General features: G+C 39.7%; 1 protein-coding gene across 2 annotated transcripts; it reads right to left on the bottom strand.

Moving 5' to 3' along the window:
• Positions 1 to 546: 546 nt before the first annotated feature.
• On the bottom strand, positions 547 to 19,220 carry dennd1a (DENN/MADD domain containing 1A). Of its 2 annotated transcripts, XM_058617263.1 has the most exons (23): positions 19,074 to 19,220; positions 15,280 to 15,344; positions 13,492 to 13,535; positions 13,261 to 13,310; positions 13,016 to 13,135; positions 11,804 to 11,873; positions 11,408 to 11,488; positions 11,209 to 11,262; positions 10,490 to 10,600; positions 9,931 to 10,031; positions 9,461 to 9,506; positions 9,264 to 9,365; positions 9,044 to 9,169; positions 8,337 to 8,438; positions 7,037 to 7,124; positions 6,369 to 6,409; positions 6,060 to 6,131; positions 5,890 to 5,946; positions 4,813 to 4,971; positions 4,605 to 4,669; positions 3,570 to 3,707; positions 2,698 to 2,944; positions 547 to 1,875 (listed from the first exon to the last, which is right to left on the bottom strand). In XM_058617263.1, the coding sequence occupies exons 1-23, from the start codon at positions 19,088 to 19,090 to the stop codon at positions 820 to 822; spliced, it is 3,012 nt and encodes a 1,003-aa protein (XP_058473246.1). In that variant the 5' UTR covers positions 19,091 to 19,220; the 3' UTR covers positions 547 to 819. The 2 variants fall into 2 exon arrangements, with proteins under 2 accessions (XP_058473246.1, XP_058473247.1); XM_058617264.1 differs by lacking the exon at positions 3,570 to 3,707.
• Between the last annotated feature and the right edge of the window lie 814 nt (positions 19,221 to 20,034).

Raw genomic sequence — 20,034 nt, 5'->3', positions numbered from 1 at the left:
CAATTCAAAGTGGAACTGAAATATATAGTGTTTACATTTACCAGCTGTGTTTTTTAGTGATAAAGACGTTTGTAGATTTTAGTACAGCACTGATCTGGCGACGCCTGTATTCACCCACAGCTCTGTGGGTAGATGACGCGTGTCGATGAATGGCAGCGGCTGGAGTTTACGACCTAAGCTGCTACAGGTTCACACTAACCACAGACCACTGTTCCATCAAGCAGCGACGGAGAGAGCGAGAGAAGAAACGATGAAAGCAAGCACGCGTCTTAGTGAAACTCAGACTGAAGCTGAACGTCTGATCCAGGTGAATATGTTGCTTTGTTTTCTTGTGTTTAGTTTTGGTTTCACCGCCTGAAAGACAGTCCTGACGTGACTGAGCACAGTGACTTCACACAGCCGCTTGAATCGTGTGCATTATATTGGAAACGCATTGGAAACGGTGCAAGAGTCGATGGCAAAGTGAGCGCGTTCACCCGGGTGTCAGTCATGTGACGCTGCTGTCGATCAAAGGCGGAGCTGAACAAACACTCGTATCTATTCTATCCACTGCAGAAAAAAGCAGGTGCAAGTGTGTGTTTTTTTGGACAAACTGCCTCAACCCGTGTACAGTGTGTTGTCAGCTACTCTTTTTTCTTTTTTTCTGCATTTATTTTTTTGGAACAGAGAAAGCTGCTGTACTCAGCGTGTCTGTAAATGTCAATCACCTCTAGCACAACAAGAGAGCGTCATAGCTCGTGTGTCGCTTACAGCAAAACAAGGTCCTGATGCAATAGTGAGGGCAAGTTAATGTAGTGACTTATTCACTTTTTAAGTCATTTAGTCAAATGTTTCCCACCTCCTTCGCAGGTCTTCCACCTTCTTCTTTTGGGGGGTCGCTGGCTTGGCCATAGTCACCAGGTCCCCAAAAAGATCCTGAGTCTTCTGGCTGTCTCCCTCTGCACTGAGTGGCTTTGGCAGTGTGTTCATGGCTGTGCTAGAGACAGACAAGGAGTCCACGAGGCTAGAGAGCGCATGGTTACTGGCGGAGGAGTGGGGAAGGGCGGCGTCAAAGGAGGGGAAGGTCGAGTGGAGCAGTCCGTGGCTGAGCGGCAGAGACGAACTGCCAGGTGAGTGCTGTCTGTACATCCCTGGTAGTGCAGAGAAGGCCTGAGGCTGGGGGGGGGTATGCAGGTACGAGCCCGGCGGAGGCCCGCACACTGCACTGAAGGGGTTCCTGCCGCCCACTGCGGGTGAGAAATGTGTTTGAGGGGAAGTGTGCTGCAGAGACTGGACAAAAGGGTTGAGTGAAGTATGAGGATGAAGCGGGAACGGAGGCAAACCCTGTGGGTAAGACTGAAACTGGGAGGAGGACGACATAGCGACATCTACCCCGTCATTTAGTGAAGCGGAACTAGTCTGTGCCGAGCGGTCAAGGGGGTCCAGGAGGCGGATCAGATCTATACTGTCCTCACCTACTTTGGGCCTCAGCAGTTCCCCATCTGTAGTCATGGTCAGGGCTTGCCTGAACTCTTGTCCCCCTGATGTAGTCCTTCCTTCAACAGCTCCTCCCACCTTTGAGCGTGACTGAGCCATGGGGGGTACGAGGACGGCACCGAGCTCCGGCGTCTTCCTCCCGTGGGGACGTGGGATGGTTATGTTGCCAGGATTGCAAGGCTCCAGCGGGTCGGGCCCCGAGGCAGAGCTCTCGTGACTCGGGGAGTGGCTTCCTGTCCTTGCAGGAAGTTGCACAGACGGCAGAGTGTCACAGACAGGAGGCGCACAGACAGGCAGGGCTGCTTCGTCCTGAGCCACGCTCCACAGCGTGTTGTGAGGGTTGGAAAGCTTGAGGCCTGGAAATGTGCGCGAGTGTTTGCCAACACTCAGGTCCATGCGCTGCAAACACAACAGACAATTCATACGACAGGAATAAAGTCAGCAGGTGCTTTAAAGAATAGAATATATTGAATTCAAAATTCTATCTTCAAAAACACTCCATCGATTAAAATTTCACACAACTACAGTAGCTTAGTTTCAAATCAAGTCCATACTCCATGATAGTGCTGAACAAGCAAAATATTTCACAATAAAAGCCTAAATGTACTCTGGGAACATGAATGCGAGAGTACTTTTTCTTTGAAAAGTGTACAGGAAGGGGTGTTTGTGACATATTGGACAGATGGAAACACCAAAACTTTCTATTTTGCTTTGACATTTTGCTGCTCGAGGACAAAATACAGACATGGAAAAATATGTCGGTATTTTAGTCCTTTCACAAATAAAAAAAATATGAACAATGACCGACATTGGGCAGTAGTGCCCAAGAATGCACCCCCCCATGCTAAGTGCAGCAAACCAGCGCCAATACACAATCAAGCACCCTCCATGTTTCACCGAGGGAAAGCTCTTCTTTTCCTGTCTGGTGCTAAAATACTCCCTCAAGAAGCTTTGCAGCTTGTCAATGTGCATTTCTAGCTAAATTAAAGCTTCAGTGTGTAACTTCTGTTGCCAAAAAACACTGTTCCAGCTCTAGAAGCAGCCCCTGCCTCAGGTGAGCCTTGAGAGCCTTCTGAAAGGAGGAAAATTCTAAATTCCAACCGAGAGTCAGGAGTGCAGCTCTAATCTGATTTCTTAAGTAAAAGCTAACATTTCATGATGGAGTCACTGTGGGCCTGGCACATAACAAGCATGATATTAAACATTTTGTCAGTCTCTGACCTGGTACGTGAACTTGGCTTGGAGATCTCCAGGGTCTTTTGGAGTCCGTAAGTCCTCGAGACTTTTTGCCAGTGTGAGTGATTGGTTGTCTGGTTCATCCTGGCAGCCAAAGACATCGCCCAGCAAGTTGATATTAGAGACCTTCTCACTAACAGGGCTGGGAGGGGCAGTGTGACTCTCTGCACCAGAACCGCGATCATCCGTTTCTATCAGATCCATCTCCTTCAGGGAGTGGTACGGCTGAGGCCTGCAGGGACAGGGTTTCAGTTCAAAACGGTAAACTCAAGCCAAGATAAATTATCTTTTAGATTTGTCAAAATTATGAGATAAAAATTGAAATTATGAGATAAAAAGTCATAATTATGCGATAAAAAGTCATAATTATGAGATAAAGTCACAATTATGAGATAAAGTCATAATAATGAGATATAAAGTCAAAATTATGAGATAAAAAGTTGTAATTATGAGATAAAAAGTCATAATTATGAGATAAAAAGTCATAATTATGAGATAAAGTCACAATTATGAGATAAAGTCATAATAATGAGATATGAAGTCAAAATTATGAGATAAAAAGTCATAATTATGAGATATAAAGTGGAAATTATGAGATAAAAAGTAACAACTTTGACTTTTCTCAAAACTTTTTGGGATATTTTTATATTAAGGCTAAGCTTCCATACTTATCATCTCATGTTTCTGACATTAGACACAATCAAGAGATGAAGAGGCAGGTTGGGCAACTATAATAAATCTAAAGCTTTTCCCCCCGTGTAAGACCTTCTTGTGAAGCTTTAAAAACACACATGCACACACATTTACACAGACAAAAGAAACCACAACAGAGAAAGATCAATCAGAGAGATGCGTACAGAGGCGTCCACTCAAAGGGGACGGAGAAGAGAAAGTTGTCAGGAAGCCCAGAGACGGAGTCATTGTCATACTGGAGCTCATCTCCGGAGGAATCCTCCGAGAGAAAGACTGTGTAGTGACGAGTGGGACGAAGAGAGCTACAGTAAGAAGGAGGGACGACAACAGGGCATTCACACATTAATAAAAGGTATATTAATAAAGAGAGAAGAAGAGCAGTGTTCACTAAATGAGTGTCAGGAGTTAGATCAGACTTTATAGAGAGACTTATGTTATGTTGTTTGCTCTGAGGCTGTGCAGTTAGTGGAAAAGAATGTAGAACACAAACAAGAGTACAGAGTTGTTACACAGTTAATCAAAAACCACCTTACATACGTGCTGCACTCACATTTATACAACTCCAAATGCATTTTAATACTTTGGTAGAGTTGGAAACAGATGACAGCGTTAAATAAAGTAAAAGCCCTGCAGTATTTGGCACATTTTACTCACTAAACTGAAATGTGTCGCATGAACAGAAAGCTGATGAAGGGAAAAACCTGTGGGGACACTGAACACTGGATCAAATGACTGAGATATTGCAGCACTGCACCTGCTAAAGTAATATCTGAACCAGGCTGACATGCAGGAACAAAATACGTAAGTTATAATTGTAACCATCAGTATATAACACACGTGTTTGACCTGTGTCCAAGAAGTTACATTTCTGCTTACGTGTGGGACAGAATAGTTCAACTTTGTTATGACAAAAAGTCACAATTCTGAGAAAAAAAGTCAGAATTCATGCTGTTTATTTTTTTCTTTCTTTCAATTTCTTCTTTAAATGTGGCCCTAATACTCTTCCGTAAATATAAGATGTGTTTTATAATTACAAAAAAAAAGTTTATAAATAGTTATGTGTTAATACATATGCTACATTATTTATCACAGGTTCATATTTTGCATTATAGAAGCAGTTTTTTGTTTTAATCACGATACAGCGAGGTCTATCTTTGAACTACATCATGGATAGTGGGACATAATGGAGGCAGCCTTACTGGTCAATGCTGGAGTCCAGACTCACATTGCTGTTTGGTCTCTTCAGTAACATAGGTGGCCAAGCCTGTGGACACACAGAAATCCTACATCTCACAGAAGTGTTGATGCTGTAATAACGTTAACCCCTACAACCATTTATCTACTACTGTATATATAAAGCACTACTATCGGTCTCTTTCTAGTATATATCATTCAGATTCTGCCTACTTGTCCAAAGTGTACAGTGATGGGCCTGTGGTCATCCCAGGTTCGCAGTGGCCCCTCTCTCTGGCCCCTGACGTCACTGGTAGACGAGGTGACACTTTCTGTGCTGTCGTCACTGATGACTGTGGACCCTCCTGTAGAGACGCCATTTTCTGCCTGCTCCTGAAAAGGGGGGACACAGTGATGTAGGGGTGGACATGGCTAAGAGGAGTGATGGCACTGCAAGAGGAGAGGGAGGAGGGAGGGAGGGAGGGAGGGAGAGAGGCTACACACTGTGGCTGGAAGCATCAGGGTCAGTTAAAGTAGTTAAGGTGGGGGCAGTTTTTAGTGAGACCAAGAATGCTCACCACACACGTGCAACAGTGTTTACTAGGGCTGTCAATATTTGTTCAATTTATAAAATTCTGTTATTGTGTGTTTAAACATGATATATACAATGTGTAACACTTTAGATTAGGGAACACGTATTCACCATTAACTAACATGCATATAAGTAGCATACCAGACCTTTATTAGTAATTATTAGGAAAAAGTCAGAGAAAAAAGACAGAAAAAAGTCAGAATTTTGAGAAAAACAGAATTCAGACTGTTTATTATTTTTTCTTTCTTTCAATTTCTTTTTTTTAAATGTGGCCCTAATACACCTCCATAAATATAAGATGTGTTTTATCATTACGAAAAAAAAGAGTTTCTTAAATTGGTATGTGTTAATACATATACTACCGGTACATTATTCATCACAGGTTCATATTGTGCATGATAAAAGCAGTTATACAGCGAGGTCTAAACACTCTACTGACAGACTTCTGTATGTCATAATACTCTCACACTAGCAGCGCTGTTAATAACGTAACAACTAATAAGATGGCTAGCGATAAAAAGTAAACTGTGACTGTTTGTGTTGGGGGGTCAATGACAGGGGTGGGTGGGCGGTGACGCACACTTCCAGGGGTTCGTGGAGGGTCATATAACATATTACAGTGAATTACGGGTCATTATAAATTCATTCACAGTGACAGCCCTAGTGTTTACAACAACAAGTGCTCCAGCATGGTTTGTTCGAGCATTTGTGCTACTTACCTTCTGCTTCAGACGACTCTTCACTTCTTTAATACGCATTTTTGCGTGGTCCTTAGCCTGCCAAACAATCAATCAATCAATCAATAAATCAATCAATCAAACAAACAAAGCCACGAATACTATTTCACATCATGTGTTATTTTATAAAGGGAATCCAGGGATGTGCTTACGATCTTGTAAGCAGTCTTCATGGCTGGGTTTGCTTTGGTCTTCACTGTGTTGAAAATGGCCCCACCCCCTTTCTGTAAAAAACAAAACAAAAATATATATATCATATTCCTAAGATATGATCACAATATTTAAGTTACCATACGATATTATCACGATATTTCACCATTGATCTTTCCCTTCACCCCGAGTTAATAGGGAAGCAGATTACTGCTGAAAGACTTTGATCATTTTTAACATGTGGACGTACTACAGTATATCTAACAGTAACAGTGTGGTGTCTGTGAGTGGGAGCATTCAGACTCACTCACCTTCACAGTGAACAGCCACTGGTGGTAGGTCTTGTCACTGGCTGTGGGAGAATGTTAATATCATTTAGTGAGCATACTGGACACAAGCTGATCAGCTTTTCCACTCTAGATTGCCACTTAGTTTGCTTTGTTTTTTACACATTCACACTGTAAACTATACACTACACTATAAAGTGTTTTTTTTTTTAAATCACACATCTTTTAAACATCATTTATACATGCATTCTGAGCAGAGGACAAGAATCAAAAAGCGCTATATAAATAAAAGGGAGAACACAAGTTTAGCAAGCATAGTGAAGAAAGTCATGTAATCTGATAGTAATGAGAAAATAGAGGAAGTTAAACTTAAACAGGGTTTGAAAATGGAATAAAGCTCAATTATTTCCTCAAAGTAATAAGTAAGTAAGTAAGAGACCACACTCTCAAATAAAGAATGGACAAAAACACCACAGCCCATAAAATATGAGATCACATGACCAACTAAAAACATGCAAGTTGTGACAATAATGGCAGTTTTCTGCTGGTTATTTGCATCTTCTGTTCCTTTTTCAAATCAAACGAGAATTAAAGACACTACATGTAAGACACTAATGAATTAAATGATGGGATTACCCTCGTCAGCGAGCCTGTTTAAGATTGAACAGACTATCACATCACAACTGACGCACCTGCATATTCACCCATGCTGATCTCCTCCTCAAAGATGTCACTGAAACCTTCTCCTGAGTTCAACAGATCGAGACGGCCGTCGATAAACTGCAGAGTGAGAATCACATGAGGGTCAGTGGTTAACAACGAGGGATGCACCGATACCATAACAGTTTCTGTCTGATACTAATCATATACTGAAACCTAACCTCAGCCTAACCATACAACAGGTCTTTAACTTAACATGTTACAGAATTAACTTTATGGGGGACTTGCTTTTTATCTCCATAAGGACGACTCATAACGCAATTAAGAGAAATCACAACGACATTAAGAGAAAGCACAAAAATATTAAGAGAAATCACAATGACATTAAGAGAAATTACGACATTAAGAGAAAGCACAACAACATTAAGAGAAATCACAACATTAAGAGAAATCACCACATTAAGAGAAAGCACAACAACATTAAGAGAAAGCACAAAAATATTAAGAGAAATCACAACATTAAGAGAAATCACAATGACATTAAGAGAAATTACGACATTAAGAGAAAGCACAACAACATTAAGAGAAAGCACAACAACATTAAGAGAAATCACAACATTAAGAGAAATCACCACATTAAGAGAAAGTACAACAACATTAAGAGAAATCACAACATTAAGAGAAATCACCACATTAAGAGAAAGCACAACAACATTAAGAGAAATCACAACATTAAGAGAAATCACCACATTAAGAGAAAGCACAACAACATTAAGAGAAAGCACAAAAATATTAAGAGAAATCACAACATTAAGAGAAATCACAATGACATTAAGAGAAATTACGACATTAAGAGAAAGCACAACAACATTAAGAGAAAGCACAACAACATTAAGAGAAATCACAACATTAAGAGAAATCACCACATTAAGAGAAAGTACAACAACATTAAGAGAAATCACAACATTAAGAGAAATCACCACATTAAGAGAAAGCACAACAACATTAAGAGAAATCACAACATTAAGAGAAATCACGACATTAAGAGAAATCACAACAACATTAAGAGAAAGCACAACAACATTAAGAGAAAGCACAACAACATTGTGATTTCTCTTAAGTGTGTTGTGATTTGCACTTCTCGGCCACCGTACAAGTCCCCATAATGTGACTGTAAACAGATCTCAGTCCCCACAACATGAGAAATGAGTAATACCTGGACAACACACACACTTTCTGCGTTCAATGTAATAAATGCTATCACCAAAACTGGTACATAAAGACCACATGTAAGTACTCATACCCCATAAACAAGGGAATGTGTATAATCACCTGTTTGAAGAGCTGCAGGTGAATGGCACTCTGCAGGAACTGTCTCATGGCACTGGACCGATGATTTAAAAAAGTGTCCTGGTTAAATGTTATTGGCTCTCCCTAAAAAAACAGAAACACAGGTGAAAGTTAGCAATGGTCTCCCCAAGAACCTTAGAAACTGGATCTGCCTCAGTATTTTGTTGGGTGAACTCCCATGTACTCTTTATGTGTCCCAATTCTGCAGATGAGAGTATCACGATGCAACATTATTACTGTCTGTTATACCTGTTATTAACTGATGATGTTATTATTAATGACATAACAACCGTCCCCACTTTCTTTTTCTCTCTGTTGAAAAGGTAGTTTTCTCTCTTTACTGCCAAGTCCTGTGTCCTGTCAATGTGACATTTCATGTGCTATTATAACCAAACCCACATCACTCTGTGTTAGAGAATAGAATAGAATAGAAAATACTTTATTAATCCCTTGCGGGAAATTCTTTCGTCACAGCGCTCCAGTGTACAAAGGTAACGAATGTTGTAACAGCAATTTTTTTGGAAATTACAAAATTACAAACTATAAGAATAAGTAGGAGTAAACCTAAGAATAAAATTACAAAGTTAAAGAATACTATTAAAATAAGAATAAATTTACAGAGTTAAACATTTCCAGAATATACTTCAAAACTTAATACACTTAATACAAAGATCACAGCATGTACCAACCGAGTCTATCTGCAGTGCATCCCTGTAGCTGCCGAACAGCGCCACCTGACTCTTGAGGAAGGCTTGAGCCACGCCGTCCCCTGTTGTTGTCGAAACCTTCTTTAAACGACTTTTTAATGATGAAACCTTAGGGGACAATTGTTCATAGATATTAGAACACCGTTCTGTTTACATCTATACCGAATACTTATACTTTGCGTACTGTGTAATAGTTCCTCACCACATCGTTGGGCAGGCTTTGAAGGTCATCAAAGGGGGTCTCCATGGTGTTTGTGTCAATATTCAGGACCACCACGTCATCTAGAGCCATCCCTCGAACTTTCTATGAGAAGAAATAGCACATGTCATTAAAACGTGTCCCTGCACATGTAAGACAGGTAAACGTGGGGCATTTAAAACCTGATTATATACACCTACCTCCATCAGGCTGGAATGTACTCCAATGAGGTAGGGCATTGGGGCACTAAGAAAAAAACAAGACAAGGTGTCAAACGCAATTACAGAGATGGAGATGTTACGTTGATACATTCATTTTAATACAGTACATGCAGATTCACATGCAGTCAATCTGAAAAGATTGATAAAAAGTATTCATTTTATCTTGTCACTGTTCCATTCTGTTAAGTCACACTGACCTTTGACCTGCAAAATCTACGATAATGACCTTTTTCTTTGGCCTAAGAGACTCTATCCATATCAGCACAGCAGCATAACAATGCCAATGCTTTTTGTCATGTTTATTTTTCAGGCCATTTCAGTAGAAGAGAAACAATAAACACAACTCAAATGAGGAATAATACATTATAAAAAGACGTGTGCGTGTGTATGTGCTGTTACCCCTTTAGGACATTTGAGTGTGTGTGTGAGACGATAAGCAGGATATTCACCAGCAGTAGTCTAACAGATGTTGAGGAAGGACAGGAATGTAAACATGTTGCCAGTGCATTGGATGGAGCATGGCTGCAGATCCATGGACACATGCCGTTAACTGAGAAAGAAAGAAAGAAAGAAAGAAAGAAAGAAAGAAAGAAAGAAAGAAAGAACTCAATGAAACATGATACCAAAACTCTAAATACCAAGTTTGCTTTCCAGATATTCAACATGTATTTTCTGATATCATCTTCATTTAATCAAATGAGCGTCTTACTGTATCACTTTCTGAAATATGTAGGACGTGTTTGACTCATATAGTATGATGTGCCTAACTCTACATCTTACTATTGTTTTTGACCACACAACTATCATTAAAATATCCTGTCCCCCCACATTCTTGTCTATATCGTTTTTACACTAATGCTTTAAACATTGGTCTGTCATGACATTGATTTACATATATATGTCTCTAATATGTTTGTTGTTTACATGAATAAATAAATGGCCAAATCTGACCTGAGAGTCTCAAAAGATTTCCATAAATTTAAAAACAAAAAAGTGTTGTCTACTTACAGTGCTTAGTTTGCTGCAGCAGATGAGGATTCGACGTTCATGAAGCATACTAGCGTACAGATGAAGCATGTTATTGACATCTACTGCGACAAAATACTCTGTTAGGTTTCTCTGCAAGAGTCAAACACAAAAACACACAGGAGTAAGTGATGGAGACCAGCTAAGACCAGAAAGTTACCTATAGCTGAGAATAATGCATTATTTCACAACTAAGATACAGATACAGATGCAGATGACTGCATGATGACTGCATGAATCACAAGACAGATGAATAACCTTACCTTATATATAAACTGTATGTTGTAATAATAAAAAATTATATTTTAAATTTATAACTAAACAGAAAAAAATAATACATACCAATTTTCATATAAGTGAGGGACTGAAATAAAATGTGTAAATTAATTACATTAAATTAAGCTAACATTTTTTTTCTTTTTGTTGAATTAAAACTCTACATTTCTCTTCTCACAATATGAATTTACTTTGCACTGATTATCTTATTAGCTATCTTATTACATATTTTCTGATTTCTTTGCACCATATAACAAAAAAAAAAAAGAATCATTGCATCTGAATAATTGTGGACAATATAGATTTCAAAGTTTCCCAACATTTTAAGGCCCAAACAACTAATTGATTAATTTTAGAAAAGAGACTAATAATTGTTATTTGCAGCCCTAATCTGAAGCTAGAAATATAGAAATATCAACACTCACATTCTCCGGTATACTGGGAAGTTCCCTGGTGTCAGGCACAGTGAAGAAGGAATGCTGCAGAAAATAGAAAAGGTTAGCCTCAGATATAATAGCCTGTCGGAGACTTTTTAACTGATCTTGATCGATTCTTGGATATTCTATCCACGTGATCCACGCACCAGAGGTGTGTGTGGATGTGATGAGGTCAAATCAGACTCACCACGCCAAGATGAACAGGGACCCTGGGCTCAGGGATAGGGAGCACGTGCAGTGACACCAGGAGCTCTTGCCTTTGGCTTTCCTGTGTGAAAAAAAAAGGGAAAATGTATCTGAAATCCATGCATCCATTCATGGTCACATTCTCATGCAATATACACAAACAGAACTCAATCATCTCTTGGATTATTGTGATGAGAAGCAGCAGTACTTCATTCTTCTGTTAAATCCCAGTGTCACATCATTATCACACCTGCTTATATATTCCATAGTTCATCAGTGTAATAAAAATGTAATCTCATGGCCATTTTGTACTTTTCCATAATGTAAGACAACACGTCACATCAGGGCTAATTCTTATAGGTGAGAGTTTCGTGACAATTGACCGGTCATCGCTTACCTGGCCTTTGATTGTGTAATCTGCGAGGATATTAAGTAGCTTGTAGAAGACCTCGAACCAGGGCAGATAGCTGTGAGACACAAAAGTGTCAAAGATGAGCATGACACTGTTATAATAGACGAATCACTCTTTTTTAGAGTGTTCTTTAAGTTGATATTTTTAAAACGGACACACCAATAAGGCAACTTGAAGAAAAATGAAGAATAAAAATTGCACTTCCCAACCTCAGTTTCCCCTGAGTTGAGAAATATCTTCATTCTTTTTCTTGTTACCAGTGACACAATTTACTAATGTCAGTTTTTTTACTCTTACATGACCATTAAATGCAACTGATGAGATAATGAACAGCGTGGGATCTTCTCATTTCATGGAGTAACTTGACAGCCTGATCATTTACAAGAAAACCCTCTATTATGCTACAACCTCCAATTATTCATAGTTAATAGGAAAAAAATAATATGAATAGCCACTGGTTCCTCTTCATCGCTGTAGCTAAGCCGACACTGAATCCCAGCTCTACTGACCCGTCTATCACTTTCACCCAAGGAGTGAGAGGGTGGAGCCAGCAGTCACTATATGTGCAGTCACAGGCACAGACACAGCAAAGCAGAGAGGTGGCATCAGACGGGAGAAGTGAAACTGACAGCTCTGTGTCACAGATAGTGAAAAAGGAAACAGTGGTGTGCTACATGAATTCAATCCTAACCGGGCATTTTTTAACTTAAACTTAAACAACTAAGACCAGTGGTTTTCAAAACACTTTATACCAAACACTGAGCTCTTGATGTAACACCATTATCGCCAACGGTCAAATACAGTAACACCAAAAACAGCTAAAGCCAACACACCCCAATCGGTCGAGGCAGATGCTGAGCATGTTTGAGTCTGGTTCCGGTTTCTTAAGAAATGTTGTTTTTTTTTTTTTTAATAAATAGTCGACACTGCATTTAACCAGCACACGGAGCGATTTCCCCACTGAGCTGTTGCTGAATTGCAGTTAATGTCAAACCACACCTAGAACTTTCTGTTTTGACGGTTTTTCCTCATGAATTTCCATGTTAACTAGACAAAAACGCCTCACACATAGACACACATACACATACAGATAGTAAAAGGTTACACTCGCATTGCAATAAAACCTTATATCTAATGCTGTATTGTTTCAGGATAAGACCTAAGCCCCGCCCTCCCCCCCATAGATGGCGCCCTCACCTGAGAATGCAGTAGCAGGTATGTGCACCTGAGGACAGTCGGCAGAAGCCAAATCTCTGTTTGCTCTTGATGTCAGTCAACACAAATGTGAAGTTTTGTCCGACCTGGTTGATTGACGGGCTGAGAGAGTCAGTGGGCAGAGAAAGGATGAGAGAGAGAGAGAGAGAGTATGTGATCTGATATGATCTGATTAAATTCACAAAACTGAACCGTGTGTGTGTGTGTGTGTGAGAAAGAGTGTGTACCTGTCCATGCTGAAGGGGAAACAGAACTTTGGCACAGTCTGAAGAGTTTCCTGTTGGAGATGGATGAAAAATGTATTATCTGCATTGTGTAGTGATGGTTTTACACTGTGTGTTACAGAGAAGTGATCCATGGAGTGGCTGAAAGAACCACAGTATAGGGACAGAAATAAAAATGTATGGAAAATAAACCAATGAATAGCTCCATTAATTGCAACGGAGGGCATTCCAAACCTGGTCTGTGTAGTCCTCGGGGAACTGCCTTTTCACTTCAGGTGCTGTTAGAAAGAACGTGAAACATGAAAGTGATCAAGACCAAATCGATTGTGACTAGAGTCAACATTAGCATCTAAGTTAGGCAGGTCAAAGAGCTCAAGTTCAAAGTTCAAGTTCATTAACTCATCAGCCGGATTAAACCCTCAAACCAGCCACACAACTTGACTCAGGCTTCATGGTGACCCATGAAAGAGAAACGCTCCAGCTCTCATTTATGTGGTCATTTTTAGCCAAATGAGTGGTCAATAAATACATTGATGCCTTGATTGACACGTCACAAATGTTTTTATTGTGAAGTACATAAGCAAAATACACTTTTACTTTGAAATTCTGTGAAATATCAGCATGAATATACTATTTAACCCAATACCACGATGGAATATAATATTATATTTTGAAGCTAATGTTGCACACCACCTACTGAACAGATGTTTTTTCCCCACTTCTTTACTCGAGACCAGACTGGACACTCATTGGCCCCCATTGGTCATTGGTCCAGTTTTTAATGTGTAAAGAGGGTTACACATTAAAAACTGGACTTTAACGTCCATGTTTACACAGGACTTGAACATATATTTTAGGCTTACAAAAAGAACCAAATGATTAATGAACGTGTTAATGACAAATGATCCAAACTATTAACTTAAACCTCATTACATTAAATAATGATACATATCTACTGTTATTATGTCCTAATCAGAATGAAAAGACAAAAATGACGGTCTGGAGAGAATGAATGAATGAATGAAGCTATGCAAAGGATTCAAGTAATGAGAAGAGCAGCACTATTCAGATTACAGAAGGAACTGTGTGACACATAGATAAATATGGCATCTGACAAATGAACAGGAAATGATGAGGCACAAGAATCCAACAGGAAGTAATTCTAAGAAATACAGCAGAGAGCCTCTCCTCTGTACCAAGAAAATGTGTCATAACCAGCGGATTTCAAATAGCCTGATACAAAGAGACTAGATGGAAAACCATGCACCAGCTTTTACCCACACATTTTTGACACCTTAGAATTAAGTGGCGTCTTCTCTTGAGCCCATGTTTGCATCATAGGTAAAACCTCTGAGTAACATCACATCTCAAGCCTTGTCTGAGGCATAAAAGAGACCTATAGATAGACACATCGAAACAAGGAAAAGAGAGGAATGTTCATAGACCACCTTATTGGAACATTTCACAGCTAAAGAGATTCATTGGTAACTGTGCTGCATCAATTAATTATTAATAAAGCACAACTAAATGTATCAACATTTAATCTGAAAATTGATTAATAGCACTGAGTCATTGTGTAAATTGATTTCTGCTTCATAAGTGTAAAGAACACGTAGTAGTGCGGTGGTAAGCATTGTTGCCTCACACCAACGATATTCCAGACAGACATATCAGACCAACATCTGCATGTTTTTACAACAACATGGCTTTGGAGTAAACCAGTAAGATTTTCCTGCTACCTCTTTGTTACCAAACATTTACTGAGTCTTATGAAAGGACAGGACAGTTTTAACACAAAGATAAACAACTTTTTGAACTAATTGCAGGTATTAGGTTGGTTAGGTTAGGCCAAAGGAGATTTGATGTGATAAATGTGACTGTCGTTAACCACCACATGGACACCAACTCATCAGATGCAAACCTTGAAATACAACATGATCATAAAAACAAGGCGAGCCTTAACTACATGTATTTCTTCATGCAGTCCAGGATTAGCAGAAGCTCCAGTCTTGACAAACTTACCAGAGCTGTGGGAACTTGGATGGGCTACCTCCAGATACACCTCAAAGGTGGACTCCGGGTTCTCCCTGGAAGAGAGGAAGACTGCTCATTAGTATGTTGTATGAATATGTTACCATTACCATTGGTTTTATATAGCATTTATACTAACTTAAAGTCCCTGTAAAGCGCTAAAATAAGTGCTCCACCAGATTTTAGCGCTTAAAAAAGTCACTACAAATTAGGTTTTAAATCATATCATTCATGTATTGTCTGCTCTGAGACTGTGAGGGCATGGCCACTGCAGTGTTAACGTAAACGCTCCAATAACTTGTAGAGAAGCGACATTTTCATCATTTGGTGGTAGGTAAAATGACATATTGCACATAAACAGTGGTAGTTTAGCAGCAGTCCTCCACCCTCTCTCTCCCTCTTCATCTTTATCAGCAGCACCTGCAGCCTCACAGCAGGAATCTCATCTTTCCTCATCTTTAGGAGTTTTAGATAAAGTTAAACCCGCAGAGAGTTTTTATATTAACAACGTGTTTGAGGAGGAGTTGAGTTAACTATGACTCCTGTGCATCATGAAGACATATTTTAAGACACACTCCTGTAGCAAAACTATTTTGAGTTTTAATTCCATAATGCACGGCCATATTCCAAGATGACAATGCCAGGATTCATCGGGCTCATCGGGCCAGATGATATACATCGTTTGAATGATATACATCACGTGCTGTCATGGTGATTGCAGTGATTTAGAGTGGCTTAGTATTATTGTTATCAGTGTAAATGTTTATACCTTTTGTCCATCTATAACACAAACTTTGATGGAAGCATTTAAAAAGCAGACTTTTTAAAGTTAATGAAGACTACTGTGCCTCACTATAAGGTTCCATCAAGAACTTTCTTTTCCAAAACTGAAATAACCAAACTATAAGCGTAAAAGTTTAACTCAGGGGAAATGTTTTCATTCATCACCATTCATCAACCATTCATTACCTCACGCCAGACTGATCCAACCAGATCCAGTATCGTGGCTATTATTATTATTATCATTATTATCATTCGTATCATATCGCCATTATTATTATGCTATAATTAAAGTTGATATCAGTATAATTTTTAGCAATACTCTCTGCTGCTGCTTGTATAAATGACATTATGACATCCATCATAATATTGTTAATGTTATATTTTCATTAATCCAGCATGTTTGTCTAACAATCCAATAAAATTAGACATTAACACACATTATTTCGACCTGCTAGCTTGTAGCTGCTTGAGATGCTAACCACACAAACATGACTAAATTTGCACATAAAATCGTTGGGTTTTTTTTGGAAATAATTTGTGTTTTCAAATCTGTTCACACAACAAACACACATTGTTGTCTCCATATAAACAGACCATTTTGTCAAACCGTGAGAAACACTTTGTTCCTAAATCTTGTAACTATCATTAATAACATGTTTTGGGAAATAACTGAAGGCATCATCACTAAGAGGACCCACTTCAATATCTATTAGTGGTTCTCTGATCAGCCACCCTCACAATTAAGTCTAAGCATTCTGAAATCTGACGTCTGGAGGCCTGGAACCCATATATCAGTCCTTAAACTATTGAATAAGTTAATGTGCAGTGTTGGCACATTACAAACAAGTTACAAACATGGTCATACACTTACAGAACCAGTCAATAGGAATACCCTTTGACTGCTACTGCATGTAAAAGAGTACAATCTCAGATGGCCAAAGTTTAACTTTGTTCAGCACAGCTGCCACAGCTCTACCTGCTGACTTTGACATTCACAGTGTCTATAAATGTCATGTGCTACCCATACATTGTTAAATTAACTGACTTATGGACTGCTGTCTGAAGAGTTCCTAAATTTAATGTGTGACTTGGAGTCTTTACTTTGTGTGTAGTTAACAAGATTTTTAGCATCATTGATCAATAATTCCATAATAACCTTTAAGCATAATATAAATCATGTGATCTGAGAGTGAGAGAGAGAGAGCGTGACACTTCTGCACCATCTCTGGCCTCCGTTTACAGCCACTGCTAATTCTGTCCTGTCTCGGGAGGATTTGACCATTTACAGGGCAATTCAGAGTCAGAGCAGAGAAATGTTCTGTTCACAATTCCACAAAGGATAGATATTTCAGGAACAAAAAGAACTACCTACCCTGCAAAGAAACCTAAAACAGCTGTTTGCATTAACCACAAAATAAAAACCAAAAAAGCCAATCGCAGATGGCAAGCAACTAGCACAACCACACGTACCAGGACATGACCTCAACGTGTATTCAAATCAGTTATAACAGAAGCTGCGCTGGTAGCTAAACAAATACTGTGGTTTCTTTAAGACCAGGGACATAAGTGACTGGCAACGACAGGATGCAGTAACCTATTGTGTCACTTCCTGTTCTGCGTCACTTCCTGTTTTGCTAGTGCTAGTACTACTTTTCTCTAACTCTACCAATTCTGCTTTTTTAACTGCTGCGGCTAACAATGCAATGGTCATACATTTGTTTAGTTCACAGCTCTTACACTTTGGTAGCCCTGTCAGTAGACGGAGAGATTGCCTGTGGTCATCTGTTGTGTACGAAATGGGTGTGTCTAGGGATGCCCTGACAGAATCAGAATAAGAAATACTTTATTGATCCCCAGAGGGAAAGTGCTTACATTGCTCATTTGGGGTATCGGGTCACACTGCTGCCCTGGTGTACTTGGATTTGTATTCATAAAACTATTCCGATACTGCTGCACCCGATACCGCTTTACGTATGAACTAAACAGGTGTGCAGCAATAAGCGGATGTGTCACAAAGTCAAGTTTGGAAAATCCTTTAAGATAAGCAATGAGGACAAACGTTAGAGCAGACTGTAACATGTGAACACAAGTCATTTGATAAAACATCCAATGAACCAACATGATGACGCACATCAATGGGTGAGGAACTCGGGACAGAGACCTTTGATCCCAAAACATCCGTATTTTTTTTATGAAACTCAACAGTCAACTAATTGCTCAGTGATCCTGTGTTCTGTAGGTTTAACAACTGTTTACTTAACCTGTTTGTTTTGATCTTGATTAAGCCACAAATGTGTCTTGTCAGTTGACAAAGACATCTTAACATCTTACCTATTATTAACATGCCACTTGATTAAAATGTGCATTCCAAACAGGTGACATTGTTCATGATCAGAATATTGCACACAATGGGACTCTCTAACAACATGTAAGTCATTATCTCACTGCACGTATTACTAATATGTCTCAACTTACAAGGGTTAGGGTTTGGGGTTACTTGCAGTGTTTACTGTCCCTCAGCAGGACACTGGAGAAGCCACGTTCACTGCCTCATGATGAGCAAACAATCTGAATTGTAATATAAATATGTGGAATAACTGAGAGTAACTCATCTTCCGTCAGAGGAGTGGCTTTAGGCTCCAGGCGAACACATTTACATCTGTCAAAACCCAGCGGTTCTGCTGTGCTCTTCACCTCTGGAAGCTAGCATAGACCCCAACACACTAAGCATGTTTACACTGGCTTTTCATACAGCTACATGTCCCCTAGTAGCGGTTGTTAACACACCAGCATCCGTTAGTCGAAGATAATCGGAGCTAAATGGAACACGGTTTGTTTTTCTGCTCAAAAACAGTGCAGACTCACTCGTGCTTTTAGCTAATGTCGCAACAAGTCAGGGCCCCGCACGGGACTTTATGTTGTCCAATGACGCACTGGAAGAATGCTAACACAACACTAGGCTGCTAACAGCCTCGTTAAAAGCCGCACTGAGATATTCTTACTTTAATCGGGACCCCATCCTTCCTCCTTGCCCTGCAGTCGCTGGCAGCAGCTGTCAGTGCGCAGCCGCGAACGTCCAACGGTGTTTTTGTGGTGCTTGCCTGTCACAGAACCGCGGCGGGTACACCATGGTCTGGCTACAGGCGCAGATCACGCTCTGCCTCGCGCGGAACTCTGGGTGGTGTAGTCCCTTCTGTAGAAGACATGCGCATGTGCAGCTCGGAACAACTGTGGATTAAAACTACATGTTCCATGATACGTGTCGCAGAGGACGGCCGGGTCACGTGGGTCGGTGCGGCCAAGCTGCGGCTGGAACGCGCTCCTATAACGGTGAGGACTAGTGATGGGACGTCCGGCTCTTTTCAAAGATTTGGCTCTTATGGCACCCAAAATGGCACTTTATGCATTTTTTCATACAAAAAAATACAGTTACTTTTTCGTTTAACATTTGAATCAAAGCTTTAAATCAGGGGTGTCAAACTCAAATAACCTGGGGGCCAATGAGCATCTAGTCTGGTCAAGCGGGGGCCGACATAGAGGAAAAAAAGTGGAAAAAACGACTATTTATTAGCCGGTGGTCAAGATAAGATATTCATTATGATATTAGACAGAATTGCAAAGTAAAAATGCTTGTTTTGATATAAAATGATTCACAATAAAAACACATTTATGATGCACAAAAACATTTGAATTAAATTAAAACAGCTTAAATATATGTAATTTCATGTTGAGTGTAATACATTTAATAAAGCAATGATTACAACCAAATGTCTTAATACTATTATAAAACATATTGCTGGCAAATACATTTAGTCTTATATTCTGTCTCTATTCCATCACCTCACACAGTGGTTGGCGGGCCGCATGTAATTGATTGGAGGGCCACGCTGTGCCATTCGAATAATATCTACTGCTGTTTCCATTCATGTGAAGAAAGTATTGTAAGGATCTGTCAGGTTTGGT

Source organism: Solea solea, chromosome 19 (assembly GCF_958295425.1).
Source record: "Solea solea chromosome 19, fSolSol10.1, whole genome shotgun sequence".
In the NCBI taxonomy this organism is placed as follows: domain Eukaryota; kingdom Metazoa; phylum Chordata; class Actinopteri; order Pleuronectiformes; family Soleidae; genus Solea; species Solea solea.
This window is presented reverse-complemented; position numbering and strand designations above follow the sequence as displayed.